Consider the following 19090-nt stretch of genomic DNA (forward strand, 5'->3'; position numbering starts at 1 on the left):
TGCAGCTTCTGGAGTTTAAAAATCGGGCGTGTTGAAATCGCTAAATCCCCATCTATCAGCTTATTCGGGTGCACGTGTTGAGACAATGGCAATCCAACCACCATCTCCCGTCACTCGGCGCTGTTCAATCGCGGCCGCCCCTCCCAGGGCCGCGGAGGATGAGCTGCAGCCCCGGCCTCCGGGGAGCCCTCAGCCCCCGACACCGCTGCTCCTGCTGTTGTTGTTGTTGTTTTCCAGGCCGAACCTGGACACCCGCCTGCGCCGGCAGCCATGGCCTCCCCTCGCCGAGGAACCGGGCGGACCTCCCCTCCGCCATCAGCCCCGCGCCCGCCCGCCATTGCCGCGGCGGGGGCGGGCCGGGCCGGGCGGCTGTGGGCGGGCAGGGGCGGAGGGAAGCGCGGGCCAGGCGGGCTGAGAGGAGCCGAGGCGCCGGTTAAAGCGGCCGCCCGCTCGCCCGCCCGGCTCCCGCGCCTCACCGACGGACGGCGGCGGCCGTCGCTGCGCGCCGCGGCGGCTCCCACGCCAATGAGGGCCCGGACTCCGGCCCTCGCAGCCTCAGGAGCCGCCCGCAGCCTCCCGTCCCGACCCCCGGCCCGGGCGGGCGGCCCGGACCCATGCGGCGGCTCCAGGAGAGGTTCCGGAGGTGAGGATTCCGCCCCCCGCTTCCATCGCGGCGGACCCGCTGCCCCCGGCCGCCCCGAGGGATGGGACCCCCCGGCTGGGCAGCCACGCTGGAGCTGGGGGCTCCGGGCGGCGGAGCTCGAGGGCTGGGGTGGGGGTACCCGAGGTTCTCCCGTCCCCCCGCCCGATTTCTCCTGTCTCCCCACGCGGCCCCGCTGCCGAGGCGCCGGTCGCTGGAGCTGAGGGCCCGCGGCATCGCCGGAGCCGGGCGGGGAGAGCAGCGCCGTCCCGCCGGGGTGTGAGGAGGGGCTCGGCGGGGGGGTGGGGGTGGTGAGGCTCTGCATGTTCATCTGTATCTTTTTGTTCTTTCTTTCTTTCCCTCTTTTAAATGGGTGAAGGTTCACGCATCCGGCCGTGCCTCCGGCGGAGCCCGACTTGTGGCTCCGGAGCCGCCCCCGGGGCCGGGTGAGGCGCCCCCCGTGCCCCCCCGCGGAGCGGCCGTGCCCTTTGTCCGGGGGTCTCCCGGGAGAGGATGCTGCTGGGACCCACGGGGTGGGGTAGCGGTGCGGTCGAGGTGCGTAGGTGGGCTTTAGGTGATAAATTGCACAAAGCCCAGCTGCAAGGCGGTAACTGTAGAGTGAGAGCCTGGCTCCCAGATGAGACCAGTGTCTGCCATGGCTTCCATCAGCAGGTACACCGCTGTCGGACTGTCCTGCTCGCTTTTCAGCAACTTGCTCAAGAAACCGAAGCCTGAGTGCTGAAAGGGAAATAAAATTGGAAGAGGGGGAAAATACGAATGCGGTCAGACCTGGCTTCTGTACCGGCCCACACCTGGGCTGGTACCCTGCCCAGATGTGCTGCAGCACCTGGTGCGACCTCTGTTCCCTCCCTACTCTTCACTGGAAACTTTGCCTTTCATACTTGCCGGAAGGTTGAGGAGTCTTTTGGGAGGTCAGTGGCACTCTTTTCCATGACCTCATCTAAGTATGATACCACAATTGTTAATGGGCTCTCAGAGTATTGCAGATTTCACTTTATCTCTGGTGTCGTGCTGGAAGTCCGTGAACCTTTACAGAGTGTGATTTCACTGATATTTCCAAATAAGCAGTCTGGTTCTGTACTGATGGAATTATTTCTGTGACTCAGTTGTTCAGCTATAGCGAAGATTGTGTGAACAGTTACAGACCACAACTTGGTATTTTTCTAATCCAGGAAAGAAGGTGCCTAGTCCTGGAGTATGGCTCTGTTTGGAACTGAATGGACTGAATGTGTAAAGAGGGAATATCTACCAATTTGGTCAAAGAAATCCAGCTTTTTATAAACCTATTTATATATCTTCAAAATCTTACCTAAATAGTCATTGTGAGAATGCAGTGCTGATCTATTTTGACCCGCTCATGATTTTTTTTTTTTTTTTTGCATTTCCTCTCAAAAACAAAGAGCCTAGGCAACATAAAATTTGCTTCTATCTAAATTTATAACCCTGTTTAAAGTATGCTACTGCTGTTTCTGTGGAGTTATTCCCACCTTGTTGCAGTTCCTCATATGCTGTTATTTATGGCTTATTAGGTCTAAATGGCCTCTCCTGCTGCTGGAGAGCACAAGAAAAAAAAGATACCAGAAGGGGTAATGTGCTTTTAAGCTGGTAAAAGGAAATTTGAGGCCTTTTGAGCTGACTAAAGGAAGTGTACTTCCTGAAAAGTCTAAAAAATCCAGATCTTTGAGGCTATTATCAGTGCTTGCTGTTTTTGCTGATATTTTACTTCGTGCTTCAAAGAATAGTTCATTCAGCAGATGGGAATCAAGAATGAGGCGAGGTTTGAAAGCTGCTTTTCCCTCCTGCAGTTTTGGGTATAAGTTTGCTGTGATATCAGACAAATGCCTTACAAATATGTGCGATAGATTTGGGATTTTTATAATTTATTTTTCTAAGCTGTGTTTGCATGCAAAGACAAAGCATTAAGAACCCTGAGATTTTTCTTTTTCCTTTCTCTCCCAAATACTATGATGTCTTAATTCTGGAATCACTATGAAACACACAGGATGTGAACAGGGACTTGAGACCAGGGGTCTCTCACAAAGAATGGATCAGTCTGTATGCTTAACACTTTAAATATTTGAAGCGTTTCAAGATCAAAGTTTGAGTAGTGTAAAGGGAGGGGTATGAATTTCTTCTCTCTTGTTTTAAATTGTCATTTTTTTTCAGTACCCCTTTTCCACTTACACTGGGAATGTGCTCATCAAGGAAAGTTGTTTGCGTGCTGAGAGCTTATGAAGCTTGGATTTCCTTGGCCTCAAGTAGTTCTTGAGCTTTAAGAATGCATTTAAATTATTAAAATGAACTCATAACTCAGTTCAGTGCAAAAGCGTTCTGCTCTCATGGCTGGCTGCAAGTAGTTATTAGTCTGTTAATTTCAGAAATTTCAAATTCTGATATTGAAGTAAGTTAATATTTTGTATTAGAGGTCTTGAATTGTCAGTATCTTAAATGGAGACGTATTTTTGTGTTCTCGTGAGATAATGCTGCATATCCCCTGACTGAATGGCTTCGGTTTCCCCGGAGTTCCTATTAAAGAATACATTGGAGGTTTGTTAGAGAACCAAAGGCTTCACTTAAAGATATTTCCTGTAAATTGTAGTCCAGTTCAGTGGGACCTTACCAGACTGCCCAGCATTTGATGATAGCCTTAATGGTTGTGTTAGAGAGCTTTTATTGAGGAGGAACCAGCACCCGAATGCTGGGTATCAAGCTGCCACTGTTAGGAAGGTGAGATTGTATTCCTCACAATTATCTTTTGCAGAAGAGGCAAACGTGAGCTGTAGATAGGAGCAAAAACAATGTCCCTGTGTTGCAGTATTCATGTGGCAGAAAACAAAAAGCATCCGTTGTTGGTGGTGCTGTGGGGTTTGTTTATTTATTTATCTTTAAGAAAGAACGGAACAGTTTTTGCCTCTAGACTGTGAATAAGTCAGAAACCAGATTCTTCTGCCTTCCTATTGCAATGTCGTACATCTGTGTAACTGCAGGGGTGTATGAATGACTTTAAACTGTATGTGTCAAAATAATTTTTCCTGGTTTGGATGAGTACTTCAGTGTGGCATCACAAAGCATCTATTTGCAAATTTCAGGTCTGCTTCTTAAGGCGTTAAATGGGAACTGTCAAACTGGAAATGAAACAAACTGCCGAGAAGCATTGGCTGGGATCATTGCCCTGTTCAACCACTTTTAAAATGATCCTTCCTCTGGAGTTGTTCCTGGTAACATTTATAAATAGTATTATAAAAAGACGTAGGGAAATAACTGAAGCTTTGCTTTATTGAAAATGTTTTCTGTGAGTAGTGACCTGAGCAAATGTGCTCAGCGTTTGCTGCCTGGGGCTTGCCGCTTGTTGCAGAAAGGAGAGGTGTGGGTATGTCAGATGTACAGTAAAGTTGGGTACTGGGTTGTTTCAAGATCCTTTTCTTTGAGGCAGAGGTAAAATCTAAGTCTTCCTCTCCTGCCAAAACATACCGGTGGTGGTGGTGTTAGTATGAACGTGTAGGTGACGGGGATGGGTCAAGTGTTGCTAACGGTGGTGTTCTGCTGGAACTCTCTGGTGGAAGAAAAGCAAGTTTCAGCTGTTGTGGGAGTCCAGTGAAGCTTTCTGTTCAACAGCCATGTCACTAACCACTTTTCTTGTTGTTTTCATCCTTCCATTCTGATTATTTAAAAGTTTGACATGTTTTGAAAGTGTGAAGTTGTCTGAAACCTGATGCTTGTCTGTTTTGCCAGCCTAAAGGTTCACACAGATGAACAAATGTTTGCGTCATTCCTGTGCTGGCACAAACAAGGAGGGGGGAAAAACCCAATCCTTTGTCTAGATAACACAGAAAGGATAGTTTGGGTGAAGTCTTTGTGTTCTGTTTTACTGCTAATAACACTGTCTTTAAATTAGTGAGAATAGGAGGTCCTAATAATAAATGGACATTCTGAAGTGTTTGTTCATAATTCTGTCTGAAATCTGACATTACCCCAGGCTCTGTTGTGACTGCTTTAGAAAGATCCAGTATCTTTTCTACTAAATAAATATAAATGAAAAGGGAAAAAATTTAAAAGTTATCTTCTAATGGCTCATAGAAGGTCCCATTAGCAGGCTACCTTCAATTATTTATAGGTTTTTAGATGATGATAATATCTTACATAGAAATTTGGAACAACATAAATTATAAAGCTAAGGATAAGGTTATTCCTTTGGGTTCTTTAGTTGTTGTGGATTTTTTTTTTTTATTTTTATATTTCCTGCTTCTTGTGAGACTTCTAAGGTACCACCATGGTCTTTGGAGAAATGTAACAATATTCTAGACGTAAGCAGTGAAAGGTTTCCCATGACTTGAATTTATGGAGTTGGGCAAGGGCAGGCTAATCCTGGTCACTAAACTCAGCCAAGAGACGCTTTTATTTTTAAATGTTTTCCTAACTTGGAAGCAGAACTGAGTAAACTGAACGTTCCGTCTTTAGAGGATGCTGCGATGGCCTTCAGCAGCTGTTGCAGACCTGTACACACTGGACAACAAAACCATTTTCCAAATGTTTTGCAAGCCTGTGTGTATGACCACAATGTCATTATCCTCTTGCAGATGACAGCAAGGTGTCATTTGTCACTGATGAAAGAATTGCTGTATTTTTAGCAGTATATTAACTCCTGTGGGATTATTAATTTGCTAACAGCCATTTATAATTGGCATCTGTGAATGAAATTGACATTTTTCTTATCCTTTGTATTAATAAGTTTTTGGTTTTGTTTTGTTTTGTTTTTTTTTTTTAAATTGCCACAACTTGGAGAGAGATCATGATACTGTGTTATTTTATCAACTCTGTTAAATTTTCATGTATCAGTTTAGGGAAAAAAGCTTACAAATCACTTAATAAATCAGTCAAGAAAACCAAGTGTCTTATATCTCACAACTTGAGAACTGCTTACTCAATCTACAAGATTCTGGTTGGAGTTTTTTTGTTATTTGTTTTTGGTTTGAGATCAGACAATATTTTATGGATGCCATAAAAACAGGACCAGTTTTGACTTAAACTGGGAGGGACGTGGGGAGTACCAGAGGTTGGCTAGCAAGCTCTTTATATAAATCTAGCTAACAGAGCTGCTCTCAGTTCTGAGCGTACAGACGTGTTCTGTATTTGTTGTGGAGCTGTTGCTGGCTTTTGGATACCTGGCTAGTTATCAGTGCACAGTTTTATCAGCGTCTGGAGTAAACTGGAATTTTAAATACAAAACACGGAAGAGAATCACTTTTGTGTGCTAGCTGGCTGTGCTGGAATAACACACACGGTACTGCGGCTGGAGTAGGTCACAGCTTTGATTTGACTGTCTGGTTGCTTATAGATGTATACTGTCTTTTAGAGGTTTTCTATACACAGGTTTAAATTGTGTAATTTCACAGAAACAACTCAGGTGTTTGTTTTTTTTTTTTTTTTTTTGAGTAGTTACATGCAACGTTTGTATTGGGAAGTTCTTCCAAAACTTTCTCAAATTTCAGTGTGTTTCGTTTGGCTTGCGTAGGCTGTGTTTGGTGTGATTGTTTGTTTGTTAGGTAATGTTTGAAAATTCTTAAAGGGAAGGATGAAATGTACATGGTAAACCTGTTGAAACTCTTCCCCTTTGGAGTTAACCATTAGAGTCTCCTTTCATCCCTGTGGAGCTTGCAGCTCGGTTACAGACAGAAGATAGGATCAGCCTCAAAGAAAAATCAAGAGCCATCTAATGCTCCAAACACAAATATTAATTAAAAGTCAATGTTCAAGTTGATTTATTCTGAGGTGTTATAGAACTGGAATATTGCTGTAGGTTCAAGAACTTCTTAACAGAAGAGTTACTCTCGCCAGCTATGGTGAAGTCTGTATTTGGAGAGCAGTCTGAGTCCACATTATGCCATTTAAATGGGAAATAGTTCACTCTTCATCTGACCAAGCTGCCGGAAAAGATGGGGTCTGACCTCTGTATGCAAAGTCTTTGTTAAATATAACCATCCACTGTGACAGGCAGTCACAGAAATTTATTTAACATATCTTTTCTGTTAAGAGAGCTTACAACTTATTTAAGTTACCTTTAACATGTCTGTACTTACAATTTTAACACTACTAGGTTGGAGGCGTTCCTTCATGACACTTTGTCCAAAGAGATGGTTTATTAACTTTCCTAAAAATGCCTCTTAATTGTTCCACAGGTTCATGAACCACCCAGCTCCAGCAAACAGCCGCTACAAACCCACTTGCTATGAACATGCTGCTAACTGTTACACACATGCAGTAAGTACATTTCCTTTTCTTTGTCTTTAAACCAGATGTTTCAGTAAATTTTTGTGGGTTTGGATGGCTAAATACTTACCTTTGCCCAAGTGTCTTCATATTTACAGCCTCTTTGGTTTTCTTATATAAGCTTCAACTGTAACAGTCCAGAAAATGTAACGTTAGTTAGATGGTTGGTTATCACCAGTCCTTGTGCTGAATCTCTAGGAGCTTCCTAAGTGTGGTGGGTCTTAGCTAGAAGAGCTAGAATGGCTTAGTTCTGATACTTAATATCTATTAATTGATTCTTTGAGAAATCTATTTTGAAAGAGGCACTAATAATGCTGATAGCCCTACTAAAAATCCTAGTCTGTCGTTATTTTCCTAACTTATGGACCCAGAGTAGATTTTTTTTTTTTTGAATTGGGAAGTTTAATTTGCTGTCTGGCACTTTGAAAAGGACTTAAAAATGTGTGTGTTTGTTTTCTGAGATAGCATTTGCCCTTTTATAAAAGCAGCTTGTGCTTCTCCTCCATCTCTTGTTTAATTCCAAACATCTGAAGTATGTTTGACTTTGTCCTCGGTCTCTTATCGCCAGAGTGTCTACAGATATGAGTGCTCAAGGTAGTGCATGGGACTCTTCAGCTCTAGAAAAAGTAAGGAGCCTTTGTGTATATTTTATAAATAACCAGCATACAGCTCTGTGGTGCTGGTAAAAACAGAATCACCTTGGTTTACATATAGAAAAGCTAAATGAAACTTGTGTTTTTAAGCCAAGGGTCTCATGTACAGCAGTATGTAAATATATGCTTATTTGTCTAAAGAATGAAGCAACATTCTGTTAGTTAGCACAAATATGTAGTTTATCTCATAAGCCTTGTACAAATCTTGTTTACTCTGGCCAAAAGCTTAAGATTTCAAAATATCTGGCAGAAGTTGCCATAGTCCTTAGCAACTCAAGGCTTCATCTAGTTGAAAAACAGGCATGTCTTATTCCTGCCTCTTAGCAGCAGGTCGCAGCCCAGATGTTACATCAGTATTTTCGGGTATGCCACAGTTTCTGGTGAAGCTAATTACTTTCTGAACAGTCAGGTGATGTGCTAAAACCGACCATGGGCTGTTAACAGCTTGGGGATACGCAATATTAACAAACCCTTTGAAGAAAAATAAAGTGTAGTATAAAGAGGGGATTGTTACTCCTTAAATAAAATTGTATGCAATAAATAATTTCTAATCAAAATTTAAAGCCTTGAAATAGAATCTAATCTGGGAAAGCACAGTGGATTATACAGAACAAGATGGGGGAGGATGCTTGCTTCTCCTCTGTGTTACAGATCGTTTTACTAGATGTTAGATGGTCAAGTGATTGAGTCTTTGCTGATACATTAGTCTGAGTTTTCAGTTAGACATTGATGTAATTAGTACAGAAGAGAGTTTAGCAATGGATCTCCATAATATATAGAGATTTTTTTTTTTTTCAAAGCGTTCATAATTCAGAAAGTAGTGAATTTGTATTTTACGAGCATGGCTGTACTACTCGGGAGGTATCCTGTCTGGTTTTTTTTGTTTTTTTTTTTCACAGCAGTCACTTTGGGCAGCTGCTTCAAAAAAACCCCAAACCAGTTAATAAACGGGGACACAGAATCCCATGCGTAGCTTTTTGTTACAGTACTTAAAAGCTAACTTTGTGTAGTGTAGTAAAGTATCTTCAAATTTTTAACTAGTAAGGTGATTTAAAATGTCTTGATTTTTTTTTTTTTTTAGCTTTAAATGAAGCAGTGACTTGTCTTTAGAAACTAAGAGACAGGAAGGGCAGCTAAGCAGTTGAATACAGAGACAGAAAAGACTGCTCTCTGTCTTTAGAAGAACAGGAAGGAAACTGTGTGAGAGAAGCAGGAGTCGTAAGAATTTGAGTTGTAAGGTAAGCTAAATGTGAGGGGGGAGGATGGCTCTTTCATTGTGAAAGACAAAAAGTTATGCTCTGTTGTATCAAACAGGATTTTGGCATGGCTTGCTTTATACTCCTCAAAAAGTTTCTTCTAACTTCCTTTAAAGGAGGAACTATTCTTAAAATAAGTTGTAGTTTCCCTATTCCAGTCTCTATTTGTGCAGTGCATGGAAGAAAGAAGTATGAATATTTCAAAAATGCGGCTTGGAGAATTTAGCAGGCCATTTGGGCATGGAAGAAGGGGTCATCAAAATTTCAGAAGGGCTCTTATGATGAAAATGTTTCCGTTCTACCTGACAGATACTAGCAGTTCCTATGCTCTGTGTATTGCACAACCCAAGTTGCCAGCAGCGATGCTTGTCTCCTTGTTTGAGAAGAGAAAATTGATGAGTAGGGAGACACTACTTAGCTTCAGGGTTACGCTTCTGGAGCAGGCAGCTTGAGATGGACACAGTCCTTCACGGTTCCGTCTAAGTGTCACCTGTGATTTTTGGCAGCCTTGTTGATCTTTCCGTTGCCTTCCTTTCCAAGGAGGAAGTGTAGGGACTATCTTTATGCTGTTAGTGTTTCACTCAATGAAATGACATCATGACAGTAACACCACGCTTTGCTACAGTGGCTTGTCCACCCAAGGTCGTTGTCTTCCCCCTTATTGGAAAGGGTTTTGTAACTTCATGCTCTCATTTTGTTCTGGCATTTCTCTACAAAACTGAGTGAAACCGTTGTCTGCTCTCTTGCTCTGTAAATCTCTCTGCCAGCCCTGTTTCTGATTTAGCAAGTATTAATGAAGGTGCTAAAATTAGTAAATTGAAATATCACAGTTTGGGGTTTGTTCACAGTACGTTAAATTGCTGAGTATGATGACACTCATTTGGAAGAGCTGCGCTTCATGATGAAATCAGCAAAGGTTTTTGTGACTTATAGCTAGTTTTTTACTAGGAATGCTGGCAACTTGTAAATTCTGTGTCATTGCTGTAAAATGACACTGTGCAATCACACTCAGTCTATTAGTTCTGTTTCTTTGACTACTTTTTAAATTAATACTCCTCCTTTTAAAGGACTGATTGCTTATCCGTTCTGAAAATTAAAATGCAGTTGTTGTGCTAGAGATTTTCCCATGTTCATTTGAAAGAAAATACCTTGTTTTGTTGACTGAAGTGTTAGATTTCCTTTATAAGGTGGATGTTAGATATGATGAAGTCCATCATGTGTTATCTGGTATGGCATTCGTATCTAAAGAACTTTTATCCAGTTGGCTGAAACAGCAGAGTATTCTGTCTGAATTGTCTTTAACCTAGCTATTTTTGGTCAGAAAAAGAGTAATAAACCATCTCTTGTTTAGTCTAACTGTTCCCAAGATGCATTATCAGGCACAGAGGGAAAGTGTTTCCAAATAGAATACTTAGAAAAAAACAATAAATCCTTCTCTTGTTAGTATAGTGCTGTTCCCTGTGAGAAGCAGAATTGTTCCTCAGAGCCAGGACAAAGCAGAAAAGAGATTAATTCAGGTCTTCGTTCATTTGTAGCTATAATCTTCATTCTGAAGGTGCAAAGAAAGAGGTGATAAGAAAATAGCTTGTTTTAACCCTATAACTTATATACAATACTTACTGGGAAAAGTGATTGGCTTCAAACTCTGTGTTGGCCTATTTGAGCGCTACACGTCAAGGTTTAACTTGGGAAATATTTTGTTTAGTAGACTAGTAAAAAGCTGGGATATCTGTGTAAGAAAGGCAAGCTGTTCTGTGTAACATCTAAATGCAGTTTCAGAGGTCTGCCTTCTAGAGCATGGTCCCAGCCACAGCTCCAGGAAGAATATCTGAGCAGCTCATGCCCAGGCTTTTAGTAGGGGTTTGCTATTTTACCTGGTACTTGTGTTCATGATGCTTGTGGATACGTAATCTTTCTGAAACCTTGTAGTTCTCTGTCGCATTTAGTCACCACTGAAATTTGCTCTGGAAGTTGGGAAGGAAGCTGATGGATGCGGATACAGCGTGACTGCACAGCTTAAAGGAACACGGCTAAGAACCTATTTCTTAGCTTAGTATCTTCCTGTCTGCTGCAAAAGCTACGTGAAACAACTGCCGCATCTAATCGGATCCTTGCTGTCCCGAGGGCTGCAGCCACACTCCACACTGTGTGCTGTATGTGGAAAACAGGAGGAACTCATCTCCTGAGGAGTGAAACACATTAACCTTTCTTGGATTTGGGGGCTGTCCAGGATGTGTATATGGAAGTTTATGGTTTGTGATAAATGAGAAGCCAGGCAGGCGGACTATTTTTGGCCTTAAAGTGCATGAGGTCAACTTCCATCGTCTCGTTACAAAACTTGGAAAGCGTTTTCACCTCTGGTCCAAATGCTGTGGTTACAAGAATGCCATGCTTCTAATTTCCATGTCTACAGCTTGTGGCGTAAATGTACTAAATTTTGCAAAAATGAAGAAAATATACTAGTAATGAAGCTACAGTTGATGCATTTCAAGAGTCAGAAGTAAAAGACGCGTTTTTTGTTTGTGGTTTGTTGGTTTTGGGGTTTTTTTGTTTGGTTTTTTTTGGGTTTTTTTTTTTAACTCTGGATTAACCAACTGTTTTGTAGATTCATTTGGTGTAATCTCCATCTTCTGTACTGTAGCTGTGATCAGAGCCTCAATTTCTTCTAGTCTGTAAACAAAGGACAAAGCCAGTGCAGGCCAGACCAGAAATTTGTACTCTAAGCCATCAAACCTGTAACGTAAAGCAGAGTTGGCAGATTTGTTTAAGCTAGGAACAAGCAATGTTTATTGTTTAGCATGTGAGACTTAGGTTAAATTCTTCATAGTTTAACCCATGAAGCTTATTTACAATTCAAGTGAGCTAATTAACATCTTCACATGGTAGGGGTTGGAAGGGAACTTGTCCAGTGTTTTTAACTTAGGCTTCCAAAAATATGCCTTCATAGTGGAAGGGGACAGGTAGCAATATCTGAGCCAGCATGTTCTTTTCTCTAAACACTGGTTGGACATGCTTTTTTCCCCCCCACCACCCCTGCCCCTTCTTTTTTTCTGAATGAGACAAAAGTACGTGATGTGATTTGTTCTGGAAGGGAGTGTAGTTTTAAATGTACATGAAGCCTGCAGCCCACTTAGATAGTTCATGTGAGGATGCGAATCCCATCGTGATGTTCTAACAGTGGTTGTTTTGGAAGATCTGAATAGAAGCTGCTTGAGAGGGAGGTGGTGAGGAAAACAGACTTGGATACACTGCATCAGAAGAGCAGTATCCTGGTGCATTAAGGATCTATTCAAAAAAAGAAGTTTACCACTAATTTATTTATGATATCTAAACCTCAAGTTCTGCAAAGCCTCTGCTTAATTTTCTTGTCTTCTACTTTACTGCATACTTCCAAATGCTTTATTTCTTTATTTGGGATTTAGGTTTATTTTGGTCTGTCCTGTGCTCTGCCTCTATGCACAAGAGGTGGTTTAGATACAAGCCTAGAGTAAGATCAAAACCTTTTTTGAAATACAAAGCAGAATGTGAAAACAAAACCACTACTAAGGCTTAGCAAATTCTCTTCTTTATCTGTGTCATGGCTGAGGAGCTAGTAACCTAGCCTAGTATCCATGAGAGGAGAAATTGATCACAAGCAGGTATAACCTAGACGTCTGAGACATTGTTGAAGTCTTGACCCTTGTGTGTCAGCATACAACTAAATGAAAAACTCTCTGGTTAGGAGCATGCCATCAAATGTCGTACGTGTGGTCTTATGCAGCATCCTGCTGTTTTATCTGCCCTGCTCCTGCTGTACTGTGGGTGGTAGCTGCGAGTAAAGACTAAAATTGGCTTTTTGTTTCCTCAGTTCCTCATTGTTCCTGCGATTGTGGGTAGTGCCCTTCTCCACCGGCTTTCTGATGATCGATGGGAGAAGATAACGGCGTGGATGTACGGCATGGGGCTCTGCGCGCTCTTCATTGTCTCCACAGTCTTTCATATCGTCTCTTGGAAAAAGAGTCATTTAAGGTACCATTGTAGGATGTTTAACATGTTTTAGTTTTCATGTTCTGTAATGTTTTTCTATTGTGTTTCTTAGTCAAAAACATGCTTTTTATGGAAGTCTGGAGTGGTACCTTGTACTGAATCATGATAAAACATCCTTGATTCTGCTGGAAGAAATAGTGAAGCTTAAGTCAGCTAGATGGTCTTCAAAATAGTTTTAAGAGGTTTTGGAGCTGATTATATTTTCCCCAAAGTGTGTGAGAAAACTGAGATGATACAAAAGTCTTTGCAAAATCAGTCTTGGTGACTTGTTCTCTCTCTTACTAGAACAATGGAGCATTGCTTTCACATGTGTGACAGAATGATGATCTATGTCTTTATTGCGGCATCATACGCACCATGGTAAGGAATCTGAAGCGCAGCTTCAGAGTTGAAGCTTTTTCCCATGTAACAGTTTATCATCGCACCTGTCCGAAGTCTGTAGCTATCTTCTTAGGCGCAATTGACTGCAATCAGCATTGTGAAATGCAACATAATGTGATCTCCTGGGATTTGCCGAGCTAAAAGTAATTTTAGAAAACAGCAGGAAGTAATTTATTTATATTATATTTATAAACATACCTATTTATACTTCCCTCACATAAATGGAAACACACCTTCTGCTTCTTCTATGTATAGAATGTCCAAGTGTCTTCTCCTCCATCATGCATAAGTTATAGCTCTGAATATTTATTTCTATCAAGCCCAACTGCTCTTGTGTCAGTATGATCCACTCTTTCATCACTTTTGTCTCTTGAAATCTTTGTACCTCCAGGTTAAATCTACGTGAACTTGGACCTCTAGCATCTCACATGCGTTGGTTTATCTGGCTGATGGCTGCTGGAGGAACCATTTATGTATTTCTCTACCATGAAAAGTAAGAATTATTATTATTTGCATTTAACTTTAAACTGAAATTAAAAGATGGGGTCTTTCTGGCTTTGAGTGTTCCTATCTAGCCTTCCACACATTGAAATAAGAGCTTTGAAACAGTGGAAATATGTGGTGAGAATGATGCAAACTTACATCTTGTTGTAACATCTCTTTAGGCTATATTGTTGTCATCTCTTAAAGGAGTCAGAGGGAAGTACCCACTTCTAAAACTTTAACTTTTGCTATGAGAAAACAGGGGTGAGAGTGCATGCAGTAAGAAACCAGTTGAAACGATGGCTTTCTTATGCCCCTAATTTGTGTAGCATTGAGTGTAGATTATACTGCAGCTTTATATTGTCTATGTATACTGATGCATATTGACTCCTGCTACTTTCTTGTTCTTCTTTTGAGATGCAAGTCCTTGAGTTTCAGATCTGAATCCTTGAGCCTGCTTTCGTTACTTTTCCTCAGGGAGCAAGACCCAGCTTTTTTTTTATTTTGGAGATGAGCTACTGAGGTTCTTGTCAAATAAGAAACTATAAATTGTCTCAGTGTTTTATTCTCACTAGTACTTAATGCAAATGAATGTATCTAGGCAGTATTTAGAGAAGAAGGTATTGCCTGCAACTCTACGATGCCAGATAAATAGAGATAAATACTAGCTTTATATTTGTCATAAAACAATGGTTATCTATCTGCATAGAAAGCTTTTTGAGTAGTTTAATGGACCTATGCTAACATAAAATTTATAGTATTTTTTTTACTGTTGAAGGAAATGTTCATCCTCTTGTACACCTCCTGAAATGACTCAAATTGTTCCTTTTAGGTATAAGATCGTTGAACTCTTTTTCTATTTAGCGATGGGATTTTCTCCTGCTCTGGTAGTGACATCCATGGTAAGGAATGTGACTATTAACATTACAAACACACAAACTTCCCTTGTATAACTAGTTTAAGTTCCAGTGCGGCTCTGTTTCTTCTGAAGATATGTTGATTTTAGTCCATCATAACTGTAAATGTTCCCTGCAGAAGAACCAAATATAGCCATTTATATTTTGGGTTTATAGCTTACATTCAGTGAAACGCTACCTTGTTTTGCTGAATTTGGGCCGTAAGGTCTAGATAAAGAGCTTCAGTTCCGAACTTCACTTCTGAAGACCCTCCCGTCTGAAGGGATATTGGATGTAACAATTCAATTACTTCCATTTTAGTAAAAATTATAAAGACGTGAAGTACTTCAGCCTGTCAAGGAAGGTTTATAGATTTTGCTATTTATAAACTTACTTAATGCCCACTTACCACTTATAAATTGGGAAAGAAGCTTTTTCCTTTGGAAAGTGGAATGGACTTCTCATAACATATTGTCCTTTTTCTTGATATGCGTAAGAACTCTCTGGAAGATCTTGTCAATTGTTTCTGTGGTCTGGACCAAGATGGGGGAAGTAAATTGATTCTTGCCACTAAGTAATTTTGGAAGGGGCAGCAAAGCTAGAAAGTTTTGTCTCTTACTGGAGGCTTTGTTTTATCAGTGAAGCAGGGAAAAAATGTAAAGTTGAGAAGTAGTTGAACTGTATCAAACTGATGCACTGTATCTGGGATACTTCATCTCTCAGCAGTTGGCGTTTTGTTTTAAAAAAGATTTCTTGGTGCATCTGTAAAGCGTCCTACTCAGTCTTGGTCCACCTGAAAACTTTAACTATTATTTATTTATAGTTACATACTCTAAATAACTCTGAATAACCGTCTGTGCTGCTGGTATAAATCTGACAGCTCTACAAGGTAATGCCAGTTACAGTTCTTAATGGTTCCACATGAGTGCTGTGCTATACCAAAACCTTGCTGGTTGCTTCATCCAACAAGGAGTTGTGTTAAACTCGTGCTTACGCACAGTAATGTGGTTTTCTTTTTCTCCATGTTTGTTTGCTCTGCTAATGAGCATGAAGCAAAATATCAGATTTGTCTTAATTCCTGAGTTATCCCACTAGTACTTCTGTAGTGCTGTTGAGACACGCTATATAAATATGTTAATAGAGATATATTTCACAAAGTGTAACCTAGATATTTATATGCTGGTTTTTCTCACTTGTCCATCTCTTGTATCCAAGATGTTCTGAGTTGTGACAGCCAGCTTTTTGGAGGGAGGACACACTGTATGTTGTCCATAAAATACCCTTTCCCTCCTGGACGCCCACCCCTAATCTTTCTTTGTTCATTGACAGAGCAACACCGATGGACTCCAGGAGGTTGCCTGGGGAGGCTTGATATATTGTCTGGGTGTGGTGTTCTTCAAGAGCGATGGAGTCATTCCGTTTGCCCATGCCATCTGGCATATATTTGTGGCCACAGCAGCTGCTGTTCATTACTATGCCATTTGGAAGTACCTTTACAGAAGTCCTGCAGACATAATTCGTCACCTCTGATATACATATAGATAAAAATCTGCGCTTGGCCTCTGTAACAGTATTATTTGAGTTAAGGAATTTGGGGAAATTGGAAAATTGCACAGAAAAACTGCACTGACTTTGGTAGTTCTCTGAACACAACTACTGTGAACTGATGTTGTATGTGTCCGGCAGTTGCCCAACAAATGGCAAGTGCTGTAAATAACCAAGATACTGTACTGCAGTACCAAGAGTCCATTCCACGTTAGTAGAACTGGCTACCTGATGTTTACAAATAAATTTTGTATTCTAGTTTAATTTTACAATTTTTAACTACGTGAATTTTTCTAAATTAGGGTTTCAAATAGTGAAGTCAGTGCAATAGTGAAAATGTAACTCCTTTTGATTTGAAATTGGTTTCTATCACCTTTCCACTAGTCATTTATTAGATGTGAATCACAGACAAATAATCTACTTTTACCACTCATTATCTTGGTATAATGTGACTTTTCTAGGAAACTTTTGTGTTTTTTGTAAACTTTAAAAGTACATTTACTGAACTGAAAACACACAACTGTCATCTATGCAGTTACTCATGCTGCAGAATCTTGCAAGAAATGGTTACATTCTGCGCGCTGTACTGACAAGCAAACCTTGTACCTCTTCCGAAGGTTGTATTACGGTGTACTTGCAATAACCACTGTTAGGAACTAAAGTGATTCTGCTGAGTTTTAACCTGATAGTATTCTGCTCATCTGTAGAACCACTTGAACAGCACCTTAATTTGGCTTTATCGTGATGGAAGTGAAGTCCTCTAAAATAAATAGTTAATGTGATTTTTTTTTTTTTTTTTTTTCCCCACCTTGAGATTCCCAATTCTGCTCCGTGCTGCCCGGACAGGCAGCAGTTTGGGTGAAAGCTGACTTGTCAAGGGTTGGCAGTGTTAAGGATGATGGACAGCTAATATCCCCCTACCCAAACCAGAGACAGTCACTTCTCCAGAATATGCACACATATATCGGTGCTGGATTTTCAAAGGGATTTAAATTGGCCAATAGAACCGGTTCCCATCGATTTCTGTTGGGGTTGTTCTGTTGGGAAGTCCTGGTCAGAGCAGTGGGTACAGAGCAATTGCTGACCACTGTGAGTTGATGGGTATTGGCTCTTCACAAGCACAGCCTTCCAGGGAGGAGAGCTCGAAGAACTTGATACAGTGTCACTTGTCACACTGGGACGTAAAAAGAGTAAAACTGTCTTTAACTGTATTGCTGTCTTTCTGTACAGGAAAACCAAACATGGTAGCAAGTCATGGTTGTAGAGCGCGTGTGTTAACTGACCAGATGTAGAAGAGTCCTTGTAGTACTGTTTGTCCAGTAACTGTATCCTGTCCCACTATATAATGAATGTCTTATATTAAGATTGACTTTATCCTTTTTCTAATTTACTTAGTTTTTCATGTCAGTATTTGAAAACAAAACCAAAACGTGTTGCCTTTTTCAGATTTTGTTCTGGATATTGCCTGTCTGCAAACAATAAGTAGCGTGATAGGGAAGTTTTTCAAGGTACCGGTTAATATTGCACCTAGATTTGCCAGTGGATTGCGTGTTTTAGAATATATACGTGTGTATATGGAATTTACAAGAGGGACAAACTTTAAATTCAAGGCATTGAAGAAGAATTGCTGTATGGTGTTAGCAGGTGATTGGCGAAACAGCACCACTACAGCGGACTCATGAACTGCCCCAACGAGAACAAAGGGAACAGCTGGGCAGGTGATTCCCAGTACAGCGGTCTCGCACATCTGGATGCCTCAGTTTTTTAACATTGTGTCTATTTTAATATATTCCACTTTTTGTGAGTTCATATATTTTGTTTAAATGCAGTACTGTTAAAACCACTAAAATACGTGTAAAGGTTTTCTGTAGTAAAAAGTGAAACTATTGCTTGAGTATGTCTGTTTTAAGTTAATTTTTCATGGCATTGCTTTTTGGAGTGTTTGAAATGGTTTTTAAAAAATTTCAATTCGCCAAAAATATTTTGAATTACTGTATTCTAGTCAATATGATATTGAATGTACTAGACTAACAATAAACATTTTGTGCAATTTGGCAGCTGTTGTATTCTTGGTGGTTGGGTTTTTGTCTCCACCAACACTTAGGCGGGAAGGTGAGGGACTGACACTGTTGCCACTCTTGACACAAGAGATCCAGAGTTGAACCTAATGACCCTCATACTTGCACAGTCAACTCACTTAAATAAAAATAGTAAGAAAGATTACAATCCAAATTGAATAATTTGTGATATGGAAAAAAGGTATGTTTATGTGTAAATTTGGGTCAAGATTGAGAACTTGATACTTTCCCCTTTGCTGTTCTGGATCAATTTTCCTACACCTTTGCTGGTTTGGTGGTTGGTTGGTTTTTTGGGTTTTTTTGGGTTTTTGGGGTTTTTTGTTTTTTTGGTTTTTTTTTTTTTTTGGACTATATAACACTAAAATACAGAATTTTGCTCCTATCCCTATAGGAAAATCACTGCATTAAATATAAGCAGGCTGAACTAAAAATGCGTTTTGTCTGGGAAACAAATATGTCAATTAGCCTCCCCCCCAACCCCGTCTAATTGCAGCTCTCCAGGCTGATTTCTCCCGGGAGTACCAGTAGTGCTTTTTCCAGTAATGTTTGCTGCCATAGCAGAGATGTAATTTCCTTGACTTCCTGAAGCAAATGTTTTTAAAAGCACTTGCTTCTGTATTTTCTGTGCCTCTAGGTTTTAGAAGTGCAGCGAGCACAGTGAGTTGAAATGGAGTGATTACATGCACTTTGGTTCTGCAGATGGCCCTTTCCAGAGGACGTCTAGGATGCGACAGGCGCTTTGCGTACTGGATACTTTCAATCTCACCACTTCTACGTTGTACTTTCCTAATGCAATACTGTGTGCATCTAAAAAATAATTCGGTTATCTGAAGGGATACATTTA

General features: G+C 40.8%; 1 protein-coding gene across 1 annotated transcript; it reads left to right on the forward strand.

Annotated features, from left to right (window-relative positions):
* The first annotated feature begins 434 nt into the window (after window positions 1-434).
* On the forward strand, window positions 435-18225 carry MMD (monocyte to macrophage differentiation associated). The gene is made up of 7 exons (XM_086762527.1): window positions 435-643; window positions 6838-6919; window positions 12685-12845; window positions 13149-13223; window positions 13636-13737; window positions 14560-14629; window positions 15953-18225. Exons 1-7 carry the CDS (start codon window positions 615-617, stop codon window positions 16151-16153), a joined length of 720 nt encoding a protein of 239 aa, XP_086618653.1. The 5' UTR covers window positions 435-614; the 3' UTR covers window positions 16154-18225.
* Window positions 18226-19090: the final 865 nt, after the last annotated feature.

The sequence above is a fragment of the Chlamydotis macqueenii genome, chromosome 18 (assembly GCF_036417535.1).
Source record: "Chlamydotis macqueenii isolate bChlMac1 chromosome 18, bChlMac1.mat, whole genome shotgun sequence".
Lineage (NCBI taxonomy): Eukaryota > Metazoa > Chordata > Aves > Otidiformes > Otididae > Chlamydotis > Chlamydotis macqueenii.